This window comes from Triturus cristatus, chromosome 1_2 (assembly GCF_964204655.1).
Source record: "Triturus cristatus chromosome 1_2, aTriCri1.1, whole genome shotgun sequence".
NCBI lineage: Eukaryota > Metazoa > Chordata > Amphibia > Caudata > Salamandridae > Triturus > Triturus cristatus.
In genome coordinates, this window is record NC_140580.1 from 942,314,050 (window position 1) to 942,332,206 (window position 18,157).

The window sequence follows — 18,157 nt, forward strand, 5'->3', positions numbered from 1 at the left end:
CTGAAAATATTTTTACGTATATCTGACATACCTACATCTACGTCCATGAGGGAGCAACAATCTGCCTGCATAGATGTCAACATTTTTGTGAATCAGGTTCATTATGAACGAGTCACACACCTTTAACGGGACCAGCACTCTTCGCATACGTATCTTAACCTGGTGAAATTATGAGTGACACCAGTACACAAGAAACACACTCGACACCGTCTATGAAAACAAAGGTTTAATTGGACACGTGAAAAACACATTGACATTTCCAGTTATTGCACATGATTTTTAACGAAGATTTAAATGCGGCAAACATATGACATAAATTAATATATAAATATAAATACTTATTGAAATAAAATATACTTTCTTCAATTCAGGTCAAATACATTTACAAAGAGATGTCCAAAAGTCCAGATTTACAGATGAAGCAAGTGAAGCCGTGATGGTGGGGAACGGAGTCAGGGGACCACAGAGACGGGCTCCATCCGTGATGTCGGCCACAGTTATTGGCTGCTTCTCCTCGTCCTGTCAATAGAGAGAAGATGAAGGATGAGAACAAATGGGTACCACAGATGCTTAGCAAGAGCTAGATGTGAGCAGAATGCACCCTCTGGGTGCGGGATTTGTGCTGAAATGCACTGGAACACCGGGTAATTCCTAATGGAAATGGCCAAGTGACATTAGTGCAGCAATGCATAATATTGGCGTGCTGATGTCACAACATCTTCTCATTGCCACAACTCACACATATTTAATGTACGTGCACTGCACTTCAGCTAGGTCTTTCTCGGGATAAAGTCTATCTTCACTGATGAGAACTCAGCCTCTGTAGCCAGTGCTCAATTTGAGCCGTTGGTTTCCGGTGCTCGGCACCGGCAGTTAATTGTCAACCCCAGGCTTTTGACAGTCTGTCACAAGGTGGCGCTGTCTGGCTAACATAGAGAGGAGCACAACAGTTACTTATTATTTCAATATACATTAAAAAGGACAATTACCTACTACCCAAGCCCATCTTATAGCTTTTGGAGCCCGAAATAGTCTGAATTGTCACACTTGTAGTAGTGTGATGGTTTGTAGTGATGTTGTTACTGTCACTGGCAGCATGGCAGGGGCAATGTTTTGTGCAAGCTGCAGTGGCCTCTCGATGAGAGCCTTGGAACGTATTATTTGTTTTTTGTTTTTTTTACAAATTAAGCACTGCTCTGTCCTCCATGGACTATATTGGGTGGTAGCTGTTAAGTTTCAGGTAAAACAGTTTTTTGCTGAGAATGGAAGTGGTACAGCTAGGTAACCTGGTAGAACTAACTACCTTATGGAGTAGGGATGAGCCCCAATGTGGTCCCCTTTGTGGGAGCAGGACAATCTGTTGCCTAGATCTGCACTCGTGAATGCAGTGATCCACACTGGTGAATGATCCACACTTACAATAATTTTCTAATTCACAATTTTACATGCATGGAACAATGGCACCACCCTTTTCCTACTGTGTGTATGACAGGAATACATAAACCTCTAGCTGTAAATAATACACATGGTGGTCTGCAGCACTTAAAGAAAATTGAAATAATTAACTAACTGGGTTAACCCAGTTTCTAAGCAGATGGTAAATTTGCATTTGTGCCAATATCTTCTGTGTTTAGCAAAGGTATGTATTTAAGCTCCTTTTTCAATAAAGGTTATTTAATTCAAATTCTGTTGATTTTCTGATTTCTTTTTAGAGATATTCTCTGTGTACACGATGCTGGTTTGTGATATACTGATTGATTGGCTGCACAAGTTACTGAGTAAATAACTTCACTGAGGTGATTGCAGATCTGCCTTAAAATGTCCCTGAATTCATGGCAACGCTTGGGCTTTACGGTCCTTTCAATTGTAGGGTGGTGGGAAGGGTTGATAGATCATTCCAGGTTGTTGAGATACCCTGAGTCTAATCCTGGCTTTCAGCTAACAATTATGTGAATTTGGAGTGTCCCAGTATTCATTGTCCTCATTGAAACTACTTAGAGTAAAGCAATTAATAACAATAAATAATTTTCAAAGGAAAGCCTTGGAGAGTAAACATGAGGGCCTCAGGTGACCTGGAGCCATCTGATGGGGGAATAAATACCCATTTGAAGCATGCAAACTCACAGAATTTTTGTCAGTAACCCTGACATGGTTGACAATTAGGGTGGCTGGGCAGTTTTGTGTCACTGGGACACTGCTGTTCCAATACTGGCTTTCTTTTACAAACCATAGTTATTAGGCGTGTTAGTGAAAACATTGAATTGATGCAAACAAAGATGTCAACTCCCAGAATGCACTGCTGTCTACCATGATATCTCAGGACTGGTAAAGTAGGTCTAGGCAACACATATTCATCCAATGGTCACCTGCATTAACCATACTTCACAGTGAAAACTACATTGCATTTTTGGCCACTTGGATGTCGTTGTCTGTGAGTCCAGTCTCACATGAGCAGAGCTGAGATGTATGCAGCTGTAGTTCAGCCATTCTAGAGGAGAAGGGCTGTCTCTATGTCATTCCCTACCACTAGCCGCATGGACCATCCCAACATGCACCAAATACCTCACTGCATGATGCAGTTTACTAAGACCTCAATCGTGCATGCCCTCTATCAATCTTCGCACACAGACGTTGGCTGCCAAAATCATGACCCAAAAAGTCGCTATGGAAGATATAAACAGATAACTAATTTTACCAGGCTCACCAGAATGTAAGGGCGACTTGTGGTGGCGTACTAAGCTCAGGCAAGTCCAAGGACTCATTCATTGTGGCACGCCAAAATCAATCAGAGCCAACCAGAGGCCAAGAACGACCTGCAGTCTTGTAAACGCAAACAGGTCCCAGAACACATGCACAATATGTGTCAAAACACTCATAGTCAACACAAGCCAAGAATGAATGGCAATATACTGAGCACATTTCAGGGTCAGGTCTCATGCGCTATGCATGTCTTCTTAATCAGAGCCAACCACAGGCCAAGAACGACCTGCAGTCCAGTGAGTGCAAGGAGGCCCCAGGACCTATGCACAATATGTGTCAAAACAAGCACAAGAACAAAAAGCTATCTGCTGAACACTTACAAGGGTCAGGACTCATGTGCTAGGCATGTCATCTCGATCAGAGTCAACCTCAGGCCAAGAATGACCTGCAGTCTAGTGAGGGTAAACACTCCCAGAACCTTGGCACAATATGGGTGAGCATACGCACAACCAATGTAAGGCAAGAACGAAGAGCAGTCTACTGAGCACATAGCTGCAATGCGTGGATTTTTCTGAGAAAACAATACATTTGCCATTGCTAACACCTGCTTCGAGGAAAGGTTGATTTTTGATGCAGAAACCATGTAGTTCTATTTTAGTAGATTGGGCTTTGTATAAATACCTACAGGCATTTGAGCTAATCCAGCCCTCTATGGCCCCTGTAATGCCTGTTTGATGCAAAACGAAGCAAAGACACGCACAGGTGTTTTTACTCTGAGGAAATGGCACCTTTAAAGCACAAAACACCTTTCTTGGATAGTAAAGGCTCTTGCCAGACTTTGTGTTGCTTTGCGCCATCCCAAAACCTTGTTGTATCTGGTCCAGTGTGCTTATCTGACAGCAGGCGAGGCGGGATCATTAGCCAGCCTGCCTTGATGGTTCTGAATGAGCCAGGAGAAAGCAATAGTCACTGTAAACCAAACGCGTAGGAATGGCAACATGTTAAAGCTTTTGTCCGAAACTGAATATTTGAACTTTGGAAACGAAGCCCTGTATAGTTTCAGATGCAAACCTTGCTGCATCCTTGGCTCCTGCTGCTGATATCTGATGCGACCTGGAGGTATCCTTGTCCAATTCGGAAAGTCAAGTTTGGCCCTTGATTAGGGGTGAGCGGAATCTGCGTAATTCACTTTCGCAAATTATCGCGAAAATGTTAAAAATCTCCGCAAACACGCGGAAATATCGCAAAGATGTGGAAGTTTTTTTCTCGCCCGTTCGCGGTGTTTTCTGCGTGGTCGCGGCTCGCCAACTTACCCATGCGGTTGCTCGCGGGTGCGCCTTCTTGTTTTCACTTGTCTCGCGGTGCATGATCGCGAGAAGAAAGATGTGATCGCGCAACGAATGACGTTACTGCGGGCGCGAACTGTCGCGAGACAGCGCAAATGGCTACCAACAATCCAACATCTCGTGGAGAACGCTACCGGATCGGGAAAACTTGTCGGCGAACGTGGGGATTCAGGTAAGGCAATCGCGCGCACGCGAGAATGTATTATTTTACAGCGCGAGCAAGCAAAAAATTTCCGGTAAAATGCGGATTGCGGAAATTTTGACATTTTTGCGCTCTCCGCGGAACGCGAAAATGTCAAATTATCGCAATTTCCGCGAGCGGAACGGAATTTTAGCCCAGGCCTACCCTTGATCTACTGGAGATCGATAAAGGCCTTTACGTTGAGTAACAGAAACACCAGTTATTTAGGACATTTAGAAAAGGAAAAAAATGCTAAATTAACTGGTATATATAAAAACGTTATTGTGGTTTATATTTGGTCTGTGGTGTGCACGGTGCGGAGAGTCAATATTACTATGGGTTCTTTCTCAGGGATGGGGCTTGTCACAAAGACAGCATTGTAAACAGCTGCAACATCTGCTGCTCTTGAAAATCTCTTTTCACTGAACCAGTTTTCATTTCATGGCACATATTGTACCAGCACCCTGTGACATGGAGCTGTTTGCCATCAGAGGTCCTTGCAAGAATTGTATGAACTTGAAACATACATGTAGCTTGCTGTTTGTGGAGGAGAACTAACAATACAGAACGTGTAAGCAGAAAAAAGGGGCCAGCCTTTTCATTAAAACTTATGTATGTGTTGATGAAGATGAATTTAATTTCAAAGGATTTGACAAAAAATGGAAAGAGGCATGGATGTTGTTAGGGTTTTGCTCAAGGTATTATTGGTTGTTATTTAATTTTTATTTGATTTAATATTTCCAGTGCTTAATTGGAGCCGGTGGTTGCAGGTGGGGTGCACCGCACTCATTTTTAAAGACACCCTGCCTTTTTACACAACAGACTTTGATCAACAGCAAGAGAGAGAAAACACAAGAGAGGGAAAGAAAGAGAAAAAGAAAGATGAAAAACAGTGACAGAGGTAGAAAGCAGGGAAGAAAAAGAACCTGCAAGAGTGAGATGAGGAGGCAGGAAGGGTCTGGTGGTGGATGAAAGAGGCATGAGGTGGAATCAAGACTAAGCAGCTTTGGTTTTCCTCATTCGACACTCATTCTCTAACAAATTAATCACGGATTATTTCTAAAGCTCTGTGCTGGTCCCGAGAGACACATCTAAAAACATAACCCCTCACATTTAAAAGTACTGATAAAGCTAAAGGATCCACCTATGTTCAGCAGAAAAAAAGCAAGTGTTAATTACCTTTTAGACCTGCAAGTGGTCTGGAAAAGAACGCCTTTGAATTGTAAGGACATGCCATAACTTTGGTACCAGGAAATGGAATCCAATAGGCAGGGTCACTGAAATTATATGAACCTGTGGTCATTTTTTTTTTTTCCATAGTTATGGATTTGCTGCGTTTGTCACATAATCCATGATCTGCTGATAATGTGCAGATTTTAACAAAAGATATTGTTTCTAGCTCAAACGGATCAAAATAGTGACACGTGGTGCTGTGCAGTGGAAAGCACTTTACCAAGGTTGACTGTTCACCTTTCAGTTGCATATCGCTGTATTTGGGTGTAGAACTAATAAGGTGCCTTGACAGTGTTAACATGTGTAAAAATGATAAAATAATGAACCCATATTATCACAAAATGTGCCGCATTGTGCTGCATTATTTGCATTTACTCGCCACATTATGGAGTGAGTCTTGCCACATAATTTGGTCCTCTCTTGCTGCATAATTCCATTGACCTTGCCAATAGGTTGACCCCACGCTTGAGCACATACAATTTGTGGGACCTGAAGCAAGAGTAAAGAGCTGGGTGAAAGAGACGAAGGCGTGTGTTGGTAGTGAAACGCACCTGAAGTCCAGAGCAGTGTAGTCCACAAACGACTTTGTGCAGCAGTGCAAAGCTGTGCCAGCTTCTGAGATCTGATCTTGTTTCTTAAGTCCTGCAGCCTTCTGCACTGCAAAGTTTTGAATGCTTTGCAGTTTAGAAAGAAACGTCTATAGCAGACCTAGGTGCCGGAAGCTACAGTGATCTAAGCATGAAAGAATGCAAAGCAGTGCTTAATTTGAGCCGGTGGTGGCTAGTGCTCAGCACCGGCACTCAATTGAGAACACCGGAACTTTCCGACGGACACCACATGGTGACGCTGTTTGTGAAATATAGGTATGACCACAACAACAGTTGTTGGTCAAGCAAAAGTCATTAAAACAACTAATACCTGCCACCCAAGCCATTCTTTTAGCTTTGGGGGACCTCGATTCGTCTGAATTGTCACACTTGTAGCAGTGTGATGGCTAGTAGTTGTGTAAGTGCTGTCATTGGCAGTGACGGCAATGGCAATCGGTGGTGCAGCCTGGGGGGCCGCCTGACGAGGGCCCAGTCTCTTTTTTCCTTACAAATTAAGCGCGGAATCGAAGCCACCACTATTCATTTCGACCTCCAAAAATGCTGCTGCTATACCAACGACCAATATATTGGCACGGTAAATAGAAGTGGAGCTAAGCATAGTACATCTATACTTATCAATATATACTTAGGTTAAGAATAGTAAACACATACTTAGGCACATATGGTTACTTTAACAACATTGTGGTAAGTGACACGTTGGATGCAATATTCGGCAACAAAGATGAGTGACACTTAACCCACCAGCACAATGAACTATATTTCTGAGGGAAGAACGGACAAATCTCACCAAAGATGTTGAGTTATAAAAGTGACACTGCTTATTCTGAGTCCTGCCCCAGGATTGTACATACTAAGGGCGTTATGTAGAGTTTGTTGGACGACACGATACTCCGCAAACGAGGTGGATGCCCCAACCGCTGTATTATAAGTACATATTATAAGTACATTATAGCCCATGGCGCTTGTAACACAGTGGCGGGGATAACCACCACCGTATGAAGGAGCATCCCGTCTGCCAAACTCTAATTGGACCCAAAGATTGGAATGTTTAGAGAGGACTCCCTTGCCCACCTTTGCCCACCAGCTATAGCTATACTCACAAATTCAAGGGCTGACCCATGGAAGATGGCACGATGATTTATATAGGAGACAAATGTCACTGAAATGAATAAAGACGATTGTTCATTCAGAGTTTCAAAAATGCGATATGCCCTTTCATACTCAAGAGTACAGTTAAAGGTGGGCACTACAGAGAAGCCCAGAGGCTCTAGCCCTGATCTTCAAGAGATTTGCCCCAAACACTAAAGCAGGGCACGCTGCATCCCATTAATGAATGGACCAATGTTGTCCAACTACGAGCGATATTCACACACGTGCATAGAAAGAAGTGGCCTCGTTTTATCCTATAGGGCTATACGATTGTATGGGTCTTCATCACCTCGGAAGCCTCCAGGGGCTGTCCCAGGAACTAAAACTCCTTAAACCGAGGATCTGTCAGAGGTCACTAAGCTCATAAACATATGGGCATTTTTTTTACAGACCCCTGGCAAATCATGCTTCCCGATCATTTCAGTAGAAAACGACGCTTAAGGGAGTTCAAATTAAGTCGTGACTTGATGTTTTTTCTTTTTCTTTATTGTGGTGAAGGTTTTTCTGTTTCCTACGGGCTCTCATAGCATTGTACAGATGGTGGTTATTGGTCAAAGGGGAGCAAATGAATCTCATATTTTGGTTCATCGTAGTAGGCATTATTCGTTTCTGTGCGTTTACGATACCTGGAGATGTTGGGGACCTTGTCAATCAGGGTAGGGGCCACGGAAAAGCATAATGGGTCCAAATTCGTTTTGTGATGATTGTGGTCAGGATGTTCTATTCGCCCTCGGGTACCCTGAGCTCTTGTGAGCGCGTAGGAGGGTGTGGTTTTGTTCTGTATGATCACTGACCAGGTGTTTTTTTGCTGGAACGAGATCCCATGGTCTTCTGCAGTTTCACGGTTGACGCTGAGCAGGGTACCCCAGCATATTACATATTTGCAAACCTGAATACTGACGCAATAGTCACCAGCACTGGACCACAACGCTGCCACTAGGGGTCACCTGTTATCTGAGGCCATTAGTGAACACTAGCAGTACAAGAGGCTGATGCTGTAATGGTCTCCTGTTCAATGGCCATCCGAAAGGAAGGTGCGTGCTTCAAATGTTGCATGGGGCTTCCTTTCAGAGGGAGAATTGCAGAGCACAGATTCCCACAAAGGCTAAAGGGCTCAGGATGGGGCTTTAGTCGGGGTGGTACCCCCACGCTGCATCGCCACCCTGTGCGAAGGGCTACTGATTTGTTGGTGAAAGTGCGGGAAAGTCTGGAATGCTGGATCACTACTATTAGCTAAATTTTACATTCCACTAGAGGTAACCAGTCTTGGTGGGTCGGCTGTCCTTTCGTTGGGCTAGCTCCCCGGATTTCGGAGATGTTGCCTAGGATGGTTCCTTGCTTTCAACGGCTTCTTATCGACTAATGTGCTCGTGGAGCGGTAGGCAGGTGCGGGTCAGAGTGGAAGACGTGAAGATGTGGGTGCTGGAGTCCACACTCTTAAGATCTCATCTGGTCTTCTTGGGTTCTCAAGATAGTTGAAACTCTTGGCGTCAGAGGCTCTTCTGTAGGCTCGGGTAGGCATGTAGTCAAAAGAGCTTGCCACTGGGAAAAGGCAATGTTCATGTTAAAGAGCATTTCACCACTCTTGAACGACGGCATTAGCAGGGAGTTGGAAAGGTTGAAGATATGTTGTAAATACGGTCACCATATGAGCACTGCGTCGTCTGCACTATATTCACTTTTTTCACATCGCAGTGTATATGTTTGGATGGAAATTTGTACTTTAGTACTTTATTCGGTTCTGTACTTTCTGAACTGTTGTTTCCGTTTATTTAAGTTGGATCCGAATTATGATGCTAACTGGATGGTAGAGTCCTCTAACCCAGAGATGAGGTCTTTCGTTGAATGAGCCCCACATGACGTTTTCTTATAGATATACTAATGTTTTCGAGGTGGCATTGGCTGGAGGGATGTGGGGGTGTGGTGGTTGGTCCTGTTGGCTGGCAGGGGAGGAGCATTACATGCTCCCTCATGACTTGGTATAAAGTTGTGAAAGTGTTGCACCCCTGTGCCAATGTAATTTTACGATTCCTCGCTTTTCTCAGGAAACCTGGCACCTGAGTTGCAGTAATTTACGGTTGGACCCAGGTGTATTTGGTGTCAGATTGCATACAATTAAGAGAATTTGAAGAGCCCTGCAGCCGCACTCCATCCACACACCACCGGCCACAGCCCCTCTAGCGTCTCTCGCATCATTTCCAGATACACAAGCGTCCACTCGCTTCCTTCTGTTTCCTCCAGAATGAGCACTTCTTTCCAACTCCTGATCATCGGCAGAAACGTTAGTGGTAAAAGTCCTGAACACCTTCAAACTTTCTTTCAAGTAGTCAGCACCAGCAATACATGGGCTCAACAGACCTCATGCACTGCATCCCAATTCACTGGTTGCTATGCAACCAGGCTGGAATCAGCACCATTGCCTAGTGATCAGATGGATGCTACCAACCACAAACTATCATCTGAGGCTGCTTGGGAAAGTATCAGAAATTGAGTTAAGGAAGAGGTCAGTCACTTTGTCAGCCATTCCAAGGAAGAAAGTAATTGAGGAGGATGCTTTAATGTGTCTACTCAGGAGGCATCTCTAGTGTCTGGAAACGAGGAAGTGTCTGTAAAGTAGAGGTCTGGCCAATGTACCAGCTTTGAGCACATGATCAGAAGAGTCCAGAAATAAATGGCCTGGTCTGAGGGTATGGACAGCAGGAATTTGTGCCAGATTGTATGCGCCGGTAGAGGTCCTGATATTGTGTACCAGAGTTAGGTTTATGATTAGCAGAGATGTGGTCCAGGTTACATGAGCCAATCTTATGCATACGAACATTCGGGATGTGTTTGTTCAGGTCCATATCACATGCATCAGTCTTGGGCGTATGGCTGACAGCGATGTGTAGTAGAGAGCACACAACATGTACAAGCCTGGGGTGTATGACTGGCAGGATGTGTAGTGGAGGACACAAAACACGTATGACTGACAGGGATGTTTACTAGTGGTCACATAACGTGTGCCGATCTTAGCCATGTAAGCGGTGGAGATGTGTAGTCCAGGCCCACATGACATGACCTTTGTGGAAGTGTCATGTCACATGTGTTAGCATCGCGCATATGACTAGCGGGAAGCCTGATTGGCCACAGGAAACAGTGGTACTGTACCCACATCACATTAGTCCCTAGGTACTGTCCTTTCTCATCTGTGTGCTTTCCACAGTGGGGGTAGAGGTGCCAGAGAGTACAGGGTAAGGGCCGAGCCAGAGCCAAGTCAGGGGTCCAGCGTGGCTCTAAGAACCAAAACAATCTTCATGTCACTTTCTTTCAGTCTCCCTGCGCGTCACTCCCATCTTCTGCTCTCTTCCTTCCCTGTTTTTCTGCCTATGTTCTCTTTACTTTCTCTCTTTCCGTTTCCTCTGTCTGCTTTCGCTCCCTATCTTCGCACCCTCGACACCCCCTCCTCCATCTGTTTCTCTCTTTCTCTTCCTCCCTCTCTCACTTTCTTTCACTCTCGTTACATGCTCCGTTTTCTCTCTTATAGCCTTCCACTCTCTTCTATCTCTCTCTCTCTCTTCCTCGCTCCCTCTTCCCCCTCTCTCTCCCTCGCTCCCTCTTTCACCCCTCTCTCTCTCTCTCTCTCTCTCCCTCTTCCCCCTCTCTTTCCCTCTCTCCCTCCCTCTTTCCCCTCTCTCTCCCTCTCTCCCTCCCTCTTTCCCTCTCTCTATTTCTCTCTCTCTCTCTCTCAATCCCTCCCTCTTTTCCTCTCTTTCTGCCTCCCTCCCTCTTTACCTATCTCTCTCTCCTTCCCTCCCTTTCTCTCTCTCTTTCTACTGCCCTCTCTTTCTCTCCCCTGTCCTGCGCTCCCCGTTCCAAGGGAAATACCTCCATCCAGAGTCCTCTCTCTGCCTATGCAGGGACCAAAGAAAGACCCCTCAAACCCCTATAAAGTTTTCTGCGCCCCCTTCAGACACCTCCCATTGGTGTTGGAGAGGAGGGGCTGCCAGGTGCAACTGGCTTTTTACATTTTTTATTTTTGCAAAGCCAGAGCAAACCCCTTCCTTATTACCCGGAGGGATGTTTGTGAGGAAAACAGTTCAAAGAGGGGGATCCCTTTCAGTATTAATGGCCGGAAAAACCGAAACAGAACTTTATCCCGCCCCTCGACTGAGATGCGGCGCTCATATAGATGGTGAAATGTGGTCAAGAGGATGCGGTATTTAGTCCTACTTATCGCATGTTTTACCGCAGGGATTAGGGTGATAACCTGTAAACAGGAGCGTGACTTGTTCAGGAAGATTTGAGGCGGTGGGTGGGGGCTTCAGATTTTCCCACAATCACGCTGGCATCTCTTGTTAACGTACATTATCTGAGAAGCAGGACATGAGGGGGGTTTAACACGCAGTGGAAAGGGAGAGCTGTGCAAAGGGAGAACAGTGCAGATTGTTAGCGAGACTAAAAGCATGGGGGCAGATTTACTACTTCTGGCGCATCTCTGCTAATCAGCAGGGATGCGCCAGAAGAGTTGCGACGCATCTGCCCACCCGTGCGCCACCACTGATGCGCCGCATTTATAATGCGGCGCACCGTGGCGCACGGATGGGCAGATGCGTGTCGCATCCCCCTGCAGAAAGGCGGCGCATTGCTGGAGTTGCGTCGCAAGCACGACGCAGCTCCAGCAGGGCTCGGGGTGCCCCTATCCCTAATATGCTGCGTCAATCCTTACGCCTGCTTCTAGCAGGCGCAGGGTTTTGACGTAGCATGGCCATAAAAGTGACTGAGTGAAATCTTGCAGATTTCACTCAGCCACTTTTCGGAGGCTTCCTGCGCCGGAACGCCCCCCCCGGCCCCGTGCAGGAACGCCCACAAGTGACGCAGGCCTTTACAACGTGACGCATCTCCCTAGATGCGTCACGTAAATAGCCCGCAGCATGGTGCTGGCTTTGTGCCGCCGCTGCATCACAAAAGTGACGCAACGGCGGCGCAAATCTGGCGTCAGGAGCTTGTAAATTTGCCCCAAAATATTTTGTCAAATAGAGATTGTGTGTATGCATGTAAAAATTCTAGGTGAAATCCGACAGACAACTGACCATACCCGACTGAAAGTGCCTGCTCCCAACTATTTTCTTCCGAATAAAATTATTAGTGGGGTGTACCACCTCAAACACCCCACCTGCAGCTATTCCCCTTACCGGAAATGCAATACTGTTAGCATACCTGCCGGATATGTTAATATGATGAACATATCAGGTTATTTTATACAGTTATCCCATGCACTCTACATTGAGACAGTTCTCTCTGGAATAGAACCAGGAGTGACAATTTTCTTTCATAAATGACAGACTCACCAAAGCATCCAGTTAGCATCCTAAGCCACTCAGTGACCCGATTCTGTCGAGTTTGACTCCGAAGCATCCCCGGTAAAGGCCCTTTTTACTTCTTCCTCGGTACCTCCTGGATGAGCCCACGAGGTCGCTGAAGAGCCTCTGCAGGGCCTGGTCGTTCATGGGTGGACCCTCGGGCTGGTCCCTGGAGCCCCGCGTCCACTGCAGCTCAGAATCCTGGGGTTCCAGGGCGCCGGTGGGCACCGTGTCCTCCCTATCGCGATCCACCTCTTCTGAGCCGAGGGTGTGCTCAAAATCCTCATCCAGTAATCGAGACAGGCTCTGCAAAGAAAGGGGTGGCACTGGTTATTAGAAGAGCAATGGACTTTGCCAGCCTGGTATACTTTAGAATCTGATTTATCATTTTTAATGAAAAATAAATTTGCTTCAACAGACCATAGAACAAGGTACAGCAAATATTAGAAAGATAATGTTTGATTTTTCCACACATTCATGGATAGATAAATGCATCCACAACTTTTACTAGCAAGCTGGAATATAGTGCTGGTGCAGGTATGCTCCTGGTGGGAACGCAAGTGACGTGACAGCAACATCTGCAAAGGTTAAAGAGCTGTTATAAGGAAGACATATGAGATGTGATGATTAAAATATTATTAAATGGAGGTCCCTCAAGGAGTGATAGGTAAAGTTGTGTTATGAAGAGCAGATTTTCTGAGAAGATGGCTCAGATAGCAATAAGAAGGGGTCTGCATCAGGTTCCTCGTGATCTGAGAAGGACCTCAAAGGGTTGGCTTGTTGATGTTGCCTTTGAGGCATTGAAAAGGTAGGTGACGATGTATCGACGATGCTAGGTTACTGCTCTGCATGATGTGAAAAGCCGCACACCTTGGCAACCCCAAATACTGAACACAACTATTCACACTGACCAAGCCGAAAAGAAGCCTATGCTCCGACTAAAACACCAAGCTCTCTGAAGACAAATGTAGAAGGAAAAGTATTGAAGGTAAACAACTTACCACAGCAGGTACAGAAGGGTGGAACATGCTTCACCCTTCATGTAAGGATACCTCATCCCTCAAGACTATCAAAGCCAGGATGAAAATGCCCCTAATGAACAATATCTCTCCTGATACATATTTATCTCAAGTCAGTCTGTGATATTCATTCTTTTATCGTCTCCCTTTAAAGTTCTGTAAGTGTACTGAAATAAGCACATTATGAATTGTTGCCGAAAGTTCCGTAATCAGCCCGTTTTATCTTTTCACTTTATCTATTTCTGCCTTATTTTTGTTCTATGATTAAGAACCTGTGCAAGTGAATCTCTAATCAGCTGTTGTGGTCTATTGCACCCTATTTCTCTTGATAACATCCTTCCTTTCCCTTCTAGTTCCCCTATTTTTTGTGCTCCGAAGCTAGACTTTTCTAGTATTTGTTACACATAATAAATAAATACATTCAAATGCAAACACACATTTTGGAAAAATTGGTAAAGATGTTGTAAGGACATGAAAATGGGTATCTGTTAGAGTTGGCAGGTGAAAGTGTGTTTGCTGGTCTCAGAAGGATGGATGAAGTACTATCGTTCTGCCTAGGAGGGCAGGTGACGGTGTTTATTGAGTAGCCATAGTAAAGGTAAAGGCACGTCATTTCATCTTCGAAGGGCCAAAGAAGATCTGTCTCTTGGTCTTTGCAGGTAGCTGAAGTTGTGTTTGTGGTCTTGAAAGGTCTGGTGATGGTAGAACTAATTTTTTAAGAGCAGGTGCATGTATATTTGTTGCCATAGATGGGAAGATGAAGGTATTTCTGGTCATGCATGAGTGTTTGATGGTTTGCTAAGAGCAGGTGAAGGTGAGTCTGGTCATAGACAAGCATGTAGAGGTGTGAGTGTTGTCCTAGGTATGAGGTGGCAGTGTGTTTTGGCTCTGGGCAGGTTGGAGGAGCTGTGTTTTATCTTTGAAGAGCCAGTGGCGATGCTTTTGATCACAGAATAGTAGGACTGTCTTTTGGTGTTGGAAGAGCAGGTGATGGTGTGTCATATGGAATTGCAGAGAAAGGTGGCTTTATTGGTGTAGGGAGGGTAGATGCATGTGTTTGTTGAACCTGGGGAGTCAGATGAAGGTGTCTGATCTATGAAGGCAGGTGTCTATGCATCCAGTCTATGAAGGCAAGGGAAAGTGTGTCTGGTTTTAGGAGAACATCTAGAGGTGTGTTTGTCGTGCTACACATGCAAGTGACTGTGTGTCTTGGTGTTGGACAGGCGGGTGAAGGTGTTTTTTTATAGGTAGATGTGATGAACTTGTGTCTATGTGCTAGAAGAGCAGCAATGTATTTATGTGTTGAAAGAAACATCAAAGTGCGTTGTCTGGAATCATAGGTGCATTTGTGTTTGTTGGTGTGGTTGGCATGACGGGTGGGTGAAGGTGTTTTTGTATAGGGAGAGGCGATAAACGTGTGTCTGTCTATGTGCTAGATGCGCAGGAATGCATTTATATGTTGAAAGGCAGATTAAGGTGCATTGTCTGGAATCATACATTCATTTGTGCTTGTTGGTCTAGGAAGGGTAGGTACATGTGTGTCTGTTGGACCTGTAAGTTCGGGTGAAGGAGTCTGATCCTCGAAGGTAGGTGAGGGTGTGTCCAGTCCTGGATGGCATGTCAAGGTGTGTCCGACCTTAGACGAACATGTAGAGATGTGTGTTTGTGCTAGACATGCAAATGAGTGAGTATTTTGGTATTGGACAGGTGGGTGAATGTGTTATTGGGCAAGGGGGAGCTGGTAAAGGTGAGTCAGACCCTAGAAGAGAAGGGCTGTTTTTTGGTGTTCGACGTGCAGGGGAATGTGCATTATCTGGAATCGTAGATAAAGGTGGGTTTGCTGGTGTAGAAAGAGTAGATGCGTATGTGTGCGGGTCAGATGAAAGTGTTTCATCCTCGAAGGCAGGGGTTTAATCCTCCGTGCAGCCAATCCTAGAAGACAGGTAGGTGAACGTGTGTATGGTCCTAAAAGGACACGTAGAGGTGTGCCTGTTGTGTTAACCATGCACGTGACTGTGGTTTGGCGCTGAACAGGTGCATGAAGTTGTTTTTTTAATTGGGAGAGTTGGTGGACTTGTCTCTATGTCCTAGGAGAGTAGGAATGTCTTTTGGTGTTGAAAGATAGATGAAGGTGTGTTGTGGGAATCGTAGATACAATGTGTTTGTTGGTGTAGGAAGGGTAGATGCATGAGTGTCTGTTGCCTTCTAGGGTCAGATAAAGGTTTTTGATCATCGAAGTCAAGTGCTGGTGTATCCAATCCTAAAAGGCAGGTGAAGGTGTAGCTGGTTTTAGGACGCGTGTAGGTATTTTTCTTGTGCTAGACATGCAAGTGAACGTGTTTTGGCATCAGACAAGTGGGTACAGGTGTTTTCAGTAAAGGGAAAGCTGGTGACGGTGTGTTTGATTCTATAATAGCTGGGCTGACTTCAGGTGTTCATCTAGTATAATGGGGTGACCCAGTGTCCCTCAGAACCTGGGTGTACAAGAATGTGTAGAATGTTGATTCTGTCGGGTATTCAGGTGTTTGTCAGGCAGGTGAAAGTGTGTCGTCTGAAAGGGCAGATAAAGGTGTGTTTGTTGGTATAGGCAAGGCAGGTGAATCTGTGCCTGTTGTTCTGGGACCGATATGTGAGAGTGTGGTGTCCAATCCTAGAATGCAGGTGACATGACAGTGTGTCTGTTTGATATTTCAAGGGCAGGCAAACATGCCTCTGTTGAAAGTGCAGGTGAAGATGAGTTTGTGGGTTTCGGAGAAGTTGATAAAGATACTTTTGGAATTTGAGATAAGAGTATGGGTTACTTGCTTTAGAATGATGAGTCAGTGTTGGTCTTGGGAGGGAATGTTAAGGTGTGCCAAATGAGGTTATAGGTTAGATTTAAGAGGTGTTTATTAGTGTGGAAAGGACCATGGATGATGGTTGCTTGACTTGAAGAGCCGGCTGAGCTGTAACTGTTCCTAGTTGGAGATGTGAAGGTGCTGTTGGCCTTGGAAACGCAGGTGAAGGGCTGCTTTATCATTTTCGGGTTACCAGTGAAGGTGTTTGTTGGCTTTGGCAGGACTGGTATGGGTTTTAGTCTTGGATGGGTAGGTGAAGGCACCTATTGGTTTGGAAAGGACTAGTACGCGTGTCTGTTAGTCTCACATGGGTAGGTGTCTGTTGGTCTCTTGGTTTCTGAAGGACCGGTGGAGGTTTATTTTGGTTTTAGGTGGGCAGCGCAGGGTGTTGACTGGTCGTGGATGGGCAGGTGAGGGTGCCATGTTGGTCGTGGAGTAGCAGATGAACATATGGTGGTGGCCCAGCAGCACGTCCCTCCTCCTGCCAGGTAGGATTTTTTGCTACCTTTTGATGGACTCACTGACGCCAGCTTTTTCTGTAAAGCAGAGTGACGTTAATAAAATGCACCTGTAACTAATGACAATCAATGTAATTATTCATCCATCTTCATCAGACATCTTCTTTGTGTTTTAATTGAGCGAAGGTACCTCTTTACTCATCGCTTCCAACACACTCCATCCCTGCATCCCCGACATGATAATTATTATCCCCGTCATCTCTCTAGAGTCTAGAGTGATAGCCTGAAGTTCCTGAAAGTGTCACACTAGAAATTAATCGGTTTGTGATGACTTGACAGCCGTGCACACTCACTGGCAGCAGGACTAATTCATCAATGTTTCGGTAGTACAACTGAAAACGTAGCCCCCTCTGATCCTCTCTTCCCCTCACGGTCCCCTCTCTCGCCTAGAGGAAAAGATGCTGATAAGTGGTTCATCCAACAGACCTGGGTTTAAAATCCCGGCATCCCTATTAAACCGAATAGTAGTGTGATCCTCGGTATATTACTTTTATCCCCTTATTCACTTCTTTGCCATGTATTGTAAATACCTAAAAATGTAGGTTTAAGCTACAATATGTACAGTTACATTTAAAACGTCAATTATTAAAAAAGTAAAGTTTTAAACTTGCTACTTTATATTTCTTTTTTTATCTCGGTGGACAATTGTCCGGAAATGTACCAACAACTGATTAAATAAACGCCCACCCATCAGTAGAATCCCTAATACATTTTCTGAGAGCGCCTGGGTTTGATCCTCGAGCAGGTTGCTATGGGCATTGCCCGGCGGGATGGAGGAGGAGAGGGGAGATGGGTACCAGGCACCTGCCTGCTGCCGAGGATGCTCCGTACCTGCAGGTTGGAGAGGGGCTTGGCTCTTGTCTGCTCCTGTCCCAGGAGCAGCAGCAGCAGGAACCCGCAGCAGGCGAACTGTCTCATGTCCGTGCCTTCTCGTCAGCCGGATGTCTCTTCTTCGTGGTGCTCTCTCGTCTTCCGCTGTAATGTTGGCCTCCCTACGAACGCAGATGCCTTTATAGTCCATTACCCCTCCCTGCTCCCTCATAGAAGTCCCACACCCCCGATGCCTGCCCCCTCAGAGCGCCCTAAAGCAGCAGGAGTGGGCAGGGTAAAAAAAGACTGCTGCTTTAAGCTTTCGGCACGATAAAGGAAATGAAAAATGATTTTTCTTTCATACAGGGTTTTTCTCCTTTCTTTTTTTGAGTTCTGCGAGGGAATTCCAATTGAACT

The 18,157-nt window shown here is 45.3% G+C and overlaps 1 protein-coding gene across 1 annotated transcript; it reads right to left on the minus strand.

Moving 5' to 3' along the window:
- Positions 1–211: 211 nt before the first annotated feature.
- LOC146868394 (C-type natriuretic peptide 1-like) lies at positions 212–17,899 on the minus strand. The gene is made up of 3 exons (XM_085615419.1): positions 17,762–17,899; positions 12,545–12,862; positions 212–519 (listed from the first exon to the last, which is right to left on the minus strand). The coding sequence occupies exons 1-2, from the start codon at positions 17,846–17,848 to the stop codon at positions 12,557–12,559; spliced, it is 393 nt and encodes a 130-aa protein (XP_085471545.1). The 5' UTR covers positions 17,849–17,899; the 3' UTR covers positions 212–519; positions 12,545–12,556.
- Between the last annotated feature and the right edge of the window lie 258 nt (positions 17,900–18,157).